The sequence below is a fragment of the Lactuca sativa genome, chromosome 5 (assembly GCF_002870075.4).
Source record: "Lactuca sativa cultivar Salinas chromosome 5, Lsat_Salinas_v11, whole genome shotgun sequence".
In the NCBI taxonomy this organism is placed as follows: Eukaryota; Viridiplantae; Streptophyta; class Magnoliopsida; order Asterales; family Asteraceae; genus Lactuca; species Lactuca sativa.
Genome location: NC_056627.2, coordinates 201,097,339 through 201,106,049, shown reverse-complemented (window position 1 = coordinate 201,106,049; position 8,711 = coordinate 201,097,339). Strand labels below are relative to the sequence as shown.

The 8,711-nt window shown below is 40.1% G+C and overlaps 1 protein-coding gene across 1 annotated transcript; it reads left to right on the top strand.

Moving 5' to 3' along the window:
* Positions 1 to 1,417: 1,417 nt before the first annotated feature.
* LOC128134291 (uncharacterized) lies at positions 1,418 to 2,281 on the top strand. The gene has a single exon (XM_052771864.1). The coding sequence runs from the start codon at positions 1,418 to 1,420 to the stop codon at positions 2,279 to 2,281; it is 864 nt and encodes a 287-aa protein (XP_052627824.1).
* Positions 2,282 to 8,711: the final 6,430 nt, after the last annotated feature.

The window sequence follows — 8,711 nt, the reverse complement described above, 5'->3', positions numbered from 1 at the left end:
TTCGGTTGGAGATAAGCCACTCTTAGAGCCGATAGTTGAAAAGAAGCCTTTCGATGTTTATTAACACACACTCGGTCGTAATTTTTCGGGGAACCATGCAAGAACTTCAAGTCTCTCTTGACTTTGAAGGAAGAGATTTGTGCTCAGAATCAACTGCTTTATGTCGGTTTAAGACATCACTCACATCCTATACACGTTTGATTTATTTCTTTATCTTTGTCACTCTTGCACGAAATTTTAAAAAAAAAATTTCCACAATACTAATGATCGTTTTCAAGTGCATTTTGATTGACCTATGTGTTGTGCAAGCAGAAAATTCAGTTGACGAGGCATTGCATGGATACGAATTTGAACCACTTTAACAGATAAGGACGAAAATGGGCGCGTGAATTTGAAACGGCTCCTAGCCACACGCGCGATGACGTTTATCTGGGGAAACCAAGCTGTCAAATCCCGCTTTTTCAAATGACGATTCAGAGATCGTGTAATCATAATAGAAGATTCTTTCTCTCTCATGGCAAAGGTATATAAAGGGTTTCTCACACCCATTGTCCTTTCTTACCTTCTTCACCATCTCTCGAATATAACATGCGATTCTCAACTGTTCATCTTCTTTCATTAAACAATGGCGGATTCATCTTCTCACCATGACCAATCTGCTTCATGTTCCCTACTTGTGATCAAGCCCAACCAAAACTTGATCATTGATATGAATCCGTTTTTGTACGACCACTACATGCTCCAGGTTGTTGAATGCCTTAAGTATTCCCCACTGGTTTTGGCACTATCTCAGGTGGAATCTGTTCCGATGTCTCTGTTATCGAAGGTTTACTCAAATGCTTCATATGATAAGAACAAGGATAGGATTTACTTTCAGATCTTCAATCGCAAAACTTCGATTTCAAAAGTTCGATTATGTTCGTTGTTAGAGCTTGCAGTTGATGCCTCTGTAATCTCTCCTGATTTTATTACGACAACTCAGCTTTTTGCCATGTTCTATGAGATGGGCTATACTGAGGTTCTTGTTTCTTTTACGAAGTTCAAGAAAGTGTGTCTACCACCCCAATAGAATGGGTTATTAACTCTACTTCACAAGGGTTTGGGTGAAAGAGTAGCAGGGTCAGATGGTTCCAACAGGTGCTTCATGACCATTCTGTATGGTCTTTACAATGGCCTCAATCTAGACTATGTGTCATTGCTTTGGTCTCAAGTGGTGCAAAGCCTCAATTTTTCGACCAAGCATTCAGAGATTTCTTGTGGAAGATTCTGGACGATTGTTACGCAAAGAGCCATATCTTCACTAAACATTCCGGTGATGAAGGATGTTTTGTTATCCTCTGTGGCCACTTTTCACACTAAGAAGGTGATTATCGCCGATTAATCCAGATACAATCATGTTGGCTCCATCCCTGAGACAATGTCTCGCTGTGTTCTACTCAACAGCACAGTTATGGAAGCTTATCGCAAACTCAGTCCTATTGCTCCTCGCCAATTAATGCCTGAGATGGAGGCAGCTTTGGAAGCCGTGGAAAAACCTTCTAAATGTGGTAATAAGAAGGAAGAACAACCTGCTGATCCAGGAATGGGGCATCTTCAAAAGTTGACAAATCAACGAAGGGTGATAAGCAGGGATCCAAAAAGCGGAAATCAGAGAAAGAGGGATCTTCAGCTCATCCTAAGAAAATTAAAAAGATGGCAAGAAGGTCTACATCGGCTGATGATGAAGAAGAAAGCTCATCTTGAGGACTCACCGAGAGGAAACACACCTCCTATATCTCCAACTCCAACTGATGACCTCCATACCAAGGTACCCACTCCACTTGATTCACCACCGAGGGTCACTATTTCCGTTTCGGTTGCTCCAATACCTCCAATTTCTACAACACAACCGATTTCTTCACCGATTCCACCACCACCTGTTAACACTACTCCTATAATCACTACAACACCTATTATTACCTCTACCATAACCGATCCACCGGTGAATGTCAATGTATCATATACGGGGGCATTTACTGGTACTAAACCTCCTGTTACTACTAAACCTATTACACCTACTGCTTCAGATGACAACAATCCGATTCTTGGAGGTGCTGATTTTGAGTATGACTCAACTTACTATAGTCCTTATCGGCTCCCGACTGAAGATGATGATGTTGCCCCTATTACTAAGGACCAACTTGATAGTGCTCATGAGAAGCTTGACAAGCTGCTTGAGTGTTATCATAAGCCTGTTGACGTTATCCTCAAAGCCTTCATGGATACAGCCTTGGAGCAATAAACCCAATCCATGGATAAGTGCTCAGCTGCTGTGGATGATTCTACTTCCCAGTGTAAACAAACTACTAAGGATGTTAAGGATCTTATTCAAGAATCTAAACTTTTCTTAGAGTCGCTTCAGGATCAAGCCAACTCCAACGCTACCATGGTTAATGCTTCGGTTGACTCTCTAACCCACTCACTTCAAGGAGAGCAAGCAAAATTTGAAGCAGTTCGCGCTGATCTTCAAATTGAGAATACATCTCATATTTCCTCTATTGACTCTCGGTTAGAGAAACTTGTGGCTGATTTAGCCATTGAACGACAACTGAGAGATGAACTCGCTAGACAGACTGCTACTATGGCGGCTCAGAAGGTCCAGCTGGGAAAAACAGAAAAAGAGATTGAATTGTTGAAGGTTGAACGTGTTGTTCTTGGAAGCTGTTCTGGTGATGTCCTGGGTATACTGAACAATGTCCTTCATGCTCATGATCTTGCTTTGACGCTGACTATCAGGAATCATCTTACTACCAAACTTCTTCTGGCGATTGCCCTGCTTCGTGAAATAAAGGGTGTTTCGAAGCCGATGGCGCTTCGCAACAAGGGGGAGAGGGTGTGCAAGTTAATGTATAAAAGTCGTCTGGTCAACCTCCTGTTCAACCGAAAGTTGTGATCAAACCTGAACCGAAGGGTAATGAAGCTTCGGGTTCTAATTTTATTTAAAAGAAGGGTCCATCCAATGATGATAGTGATGAAGACCAGAAAACAATAACCGACATACTCAAAGGAAAGAAAAGAGATCAAGAGTTAAATGAAACTCAGAGGATTGTGAAGGAAGAAAATGAGAAGGAAAGGAAGAGGAAAGAAGAGCATGATGCTCTTGGATGTAAAATGGCCCTTTTCCCATATTGACTAGGGGAAAGATGATAAAAGTGGCGATTGAATTCCCAAGTGTTTTCTGGTTGGAACAAGTGGCTTCATTGTTATTGAAAACACGAGGGATTCTCAATTCGATATGCCTATGACGAGGAAGGCGTTTGTTTTTCACTGCTTTGATTCTACTGCTGAAGCCCCTTCGCCTCATTCTCAGATTGATCGAGAACTTATAGATTTTTATCTGTAGTTCGGTCAACCTCAGTACTTGATGTGGAGTGCACAGAAGATCACGTCAGTCAAAGTGCTGAAGCCTACGCCTGCAGGGAAGTTTGTCAATGTTCGTTTCAGAATTACTCGAGGTTCGGACAACTCGGTCTCTATAATTTCCCTTGCAGATCTCCCAAACTTGAATCCTCATGATTGGATTTTGTTATACAACATTTTTCTTACAAATGCAAAGGAGTATGAACCAATCCTGAATCATTTAAAGAGGATGTTGGGGTCGTATATTTACAAAGTGGCTAAGATGGACCAAGAGATTGCCACTGTCATGAACAAGAACCGATTGTGAAGCCAACTCCGAAACCGGGAGATGCGAATAAAATGACAATGAGTCAAATTGATCCTACACATCTAACGGTCATGTTCACAAGAGCCGAACATAGCAGGTTTTTATTTGCTCTTGTGGATAAGCATCTGTTCTCAACCGATTGCTTGGAGCACATCATCAACATTATTCATCGGTGCAAGAAGAATAGTGAGTCTGATAAGAAGAACTTCATAGACATGCTTCGGTGGTATATTACATTTCGTCACGCTCTTCTAGCCATTATATCGAAGCTGTTCAAAACTGTTAAGAAGTCTTCAGTTGCTCAACTGAACTGAGCTTTCGGTTCCATGGACGCAAATGGGGAGATTGTAGGATAAATATGTTGCGTCATGGGCTTTGTTTGTATTTACCGGATTGGGCCTGTCCATCCGTGTTTTGTTAGGGTTATGTAGTATATATAGTGCATGCATGTATTCATTAGATATTTTCTTGATTCTATTACTTTGATTATCGTTCTGTAACCCTAAAACACCTCTACAGTCGAAGTTCTTCATCGAGCTCTTCTGGGGTGTTGATGTTTATTCATTCAACATTGTTTGAGCCATTCCTGTGTCTTGTTCTTATTGCTTTATTCACTGTTTAGAACATATCGATCCTACTAGAATTTTAATTCCAACAATTGGTATCAGAGCACGAGACTGTGTAACAAATACGCATTCCTTCTGTTTGAAGAATACTATAGGGTTTCCACTTTTATCAAATATATATCAGCCATCGTTTTCTTATTGACGGAAACTACTGTTTTTGATAAAACCCTATTCTTAAGTTTACAGGTCAGACTCTAACAGTTTCAAGGAAGGCTCATCATGTCTCAAGACGGCGTACAATCTAATCCCATCAACATCTCCAACAACATTGGATCAACTACAAGAGTACCCATTCTTTACACGCAGGATTATGAAGTATGGGCGCATCACTTTGAAGATTATGTGGTTGAATCTGATGACAACGGGTATCTCATCTGGGAAGTTTTCACGTTGGGTCCATTTGTTCACTCTGGAACGAATACAACTGTGAAAACCCAAAAGGAGTATAACAAACTGATAGCAGACGAGGATAAGATTCCTCAGAACGAAAAAGATAAACTGAGGTGCAATGTCAAGGCGTTAAGAATGATCAGATTCGCTTTACAAGCTAACACCTTCCGGTTAGTGAGTTCATGCACTACAGCTAAGGAGATATGGGACAGGTTGAAAGAACTATATTCAATCGACGAGGATCTAGAGCACTCTATTCAAACTCTGCTTCTCTCTGAGTTTGGAGCGTTTGTACAAAAACCTGAAGAAACCTGGCTTCAGATGTTTGATCGCTACAATCATCTGCTCAGCAAGATGACAAAGCATGGTATTGAAAGGAAGGGTGTTGAACAGAAAGTCACCTTCTTGAACGGTTTAAGACCCGAGTGGATGGCGGTTGTCTCAACTGTAAAAGCGCATGAACAATTCAAAGCTTATTCCCTAGCAAAACTTATGGGAATTCTAAAGTCACATGAAAGCATAGTATCAAAAGAAGCGAAGTTGATCTCTGGTGTCGTCTCACTTGCTCTTGTCTCGAAGAACAAAAATGTGATTGAAGAGGAAGAGGAAGATGACATGTCAGAGTGTGATCTTACGAGTGACGAGTATGCGATGACGATGTCGAATCCAAAGAAGTTTGCTCGGAAGAAATTCCGTGTCAGTAAGAACCAAAACTGGCAAGGAAGCTATAGTTCAGAAAAGGTAAAGGAAGAGTATAAGAATACATCTCAGCAGGACGATGAAAAGAAGGAGAGCAAACTGGTAGGTGACTCGGGGTATGATTGCAATTATTGTCACGGCAAGAATCATTTTGCCAAGGATTGCATGTTGAAAAAGTTAGCCGAGAGAAGAGGGAGTGAAGATGATGAAACTTATCATATGAGAAAGCTTGAAGAGATAAAGAAGAAGAAAACTAGTGCTGGTCCAATGAACGCCTTGATTGTTCAAGAAAAGGTGATCGATGACGAATTTGGCGGGGTTGAAGTGTGGTCCACAGATTCAAAGGATGAAGAGGTGAGAAGGCCAACACATAGTAGAGCTTTTGTGACGAGACAAGAAGATGAGAAAGTGACAGGAAGATGCCTGATGGTGACGGTTGGAGTTACAACCGAGAATGAGCATGAGTAACCAAATCTACATGAAGACAAATGTTTTGCAGCCAAGCCTGTCAGTGAAAAGATCAACGATTGCGATCGTTTGATCATAAAATCCCTTCTTGAATCTCTTAAAATTCCGGAAATTGATTATGAAAGGGAATTAAATGAACTAAAATTCAAATTTAATAATCTAAGCGGAAGTCTCATGCAAACTCGCTTAACAAATTCTAACCTAACCGACCAAATTAGCAGGTTGTCAACAAAGAGTGAGGAGAGTGGAATATGGATTGAGCTAAAGGAGCAGGAGTTAGTTAGGTCTAGGGATGAAATAATTTATTTGCAACGAGACAAGTTGAGATTTTTGAAACAACGTAATGTTTTTTGCTTGATTGCTAAACGTTTATATGCTAATATCACGCAATTGCATTTAGATTGTGAAATAGGGAAAAAGATTCATAAAATGATCTTGCCCTTCCTTGAGTTTAAGGAGAATGAGGTCATTGTTGAATGTGAATCAATCATGTCCTCGGAAGAAACTTCCATTCCTTATAAAATAGGCTTGGAAAAAGTTGAAACTTTCATTGATTCTAAGGAACGTAAATGCATGTTAAAACTAATCTTAGATGAAAATGATAAGTTAAAAATTAAAACCGAGACCTTAAAATCATTTGACTCATTAAATGCCAAATTGATGACCGAACATAAGATGAATATTGAGAGTACATATGAGTTTGATGATGAAAGTGAGATGAGCGAGATCTCTGTGGAGTACGTAATCGATTGCTTAGAGTTTATGAGGAGCAAAACTGATACTAAAAAATTGCTTATATCTGAAAAATCGGTTGAATATGCTCGCTTGTTAGATAACAAGTTGAAGAAACTCAAAGAAAAGGCAGTGGTGTACCAAAAGGTACAAACGGTTCCAAATCAAGTCTATGCTATTAAAGGAGTATTTGAAAGACAAACAGCGGAACTGAAAATTTTGGTAGATCAAGACAACGTTGGAGGTTGTGACGATTTCTTCCGGTCAGCTCCTATTGATAATGCAGACGAAACTGTTGGCTTGTCAGAGCAAACATCATGAAGGGTGAAAGGTAGATACATTTCAGAACCCATTAACAAACCCTCAAGTTTCGCCAAACCAAGCACAAGTGAAACGAAAGAGATACCAGAAGAACCCAAGAAGAAGTCCCATCCAACCGTGACTCTTAAGGAAAATCCAAAGCCAAAACCAAACTTCAATATCCATAAATCTCAAAAACAACTAGCCGATCAAAAACGCCAAAGAAATCAAAGGTACATGAAAAACTTGTATGAGAGAAAACAGTTTTGGAAGTCTCAAAATCCTGACTTTGTCCAAATCAAGAAGGATGCTCAAGCTGGTAATCAATCATACAAGGCAGGCAGTCAGTTGAACCAAAGGCCAAGTTTCGGTCCAAATTCCTTTCACTCTAAGAACCGAACCTCCAGTTTCAGTCCTCAAAATACCAAAGTTCATAACCAACATCCCAATTTTGATCCTAACTTCAAATCCCAGAGCCGAACCTCCTGTCACGGTTCAAAACCCAAGGATAAGAGCAGAAAATCCTATTTCGGTCATTCTCGCCAAACACACAAGAAACAATCCTTGAAAGATGTTAAAGGAAAAGGAAAGCTTGACTCTGAGACAGATAACATCAATACGAAAAAGTTAGCTGAAACTAGGAATCCAAAGAAAATTCCTGCTAACAAAACACCATCTAATACACCTCAAATTAAACAAGATAAAAATAAAATAAAGGTGTACACCATCAAACGCAAAAATGAAACCACTTTAGTTAAAAGAACATATTTGGTTGATCTTGCTGTTGTTATTCCCTTTTCTATGAAAAACTTACCAGGGCCCAATAAACTTTGGGTTCCTAAATCTGCTTAAATTTTCAGGTGTTAAGTGACGAGCAGTTCGACGACGAATGCTATATTAATAGTGGCTGCTCACGTCACATGACAGGAAGGAAGGAATAGCTGAGGGAGTTTCGGTCCCTAAAAGATGGTGGATGTGTGAAGTATGGAAACAACTCATTTGGAACAATAAAATGATATGGTATGATAACAAATGGTGAATTCTCAATTAGAAAAGTTGCGTATGTGGAAGGTTTGCAGCACAACCTCATCAGTGTTTTGCAACTAGTGGTTGGAACTGGACTGAAAGTGTCGTTTGATGATAAGGGATTAGAAATCATTGAGAAGAGCACGAAGAAAGTTCTATTGAAATCTCAACGCAAGGGAGAGATGTATCCCCTCAATCTCAACCCGTCAAGGGCAAACCTACGATATGTCTACTGGCTAAAGCAAAATCCGATGAAAGCTGGTTATGGCATAGACGACTCTCGCATCTAAACTTCAATGACATCAACAAACTGGTGTTGGGTGATCATGTTCGAGGTCTTCCTCCTCTGAAATTCGATAAGGAGCACCTTTGCACAGCATGTGAGATGGGCAAGCAGAGCCGAAAGAGTCATCCCACGCGCATCAATACAAAAATCATTGAACCTCTTGAGCTTTTGCATATTGACTTGTGTGGACCTTCTGCTATCAAAAGCATCGGTGGTAGTAAGTTCATACTTGTTATTGTAGATGATTTTTCTCGCTTCATCTGGATTTTCTTTCTTCAACAGAAATCTAAAACAACTCCCAAGTTGAAAGCATTCATCAAGCAGGTCGAGGTGCAACTATGAAAGACTGTAAGGAACATTCGAAGCGATAATGGGCTTGAGTTTAAAAATAAGGAGTTTGAAGACTACTTGGCTGAAAGAGGAGTTACTCACAACTTCTCCGCTCCTTACACTCCACAACAAAACAGAATCGTTGAAA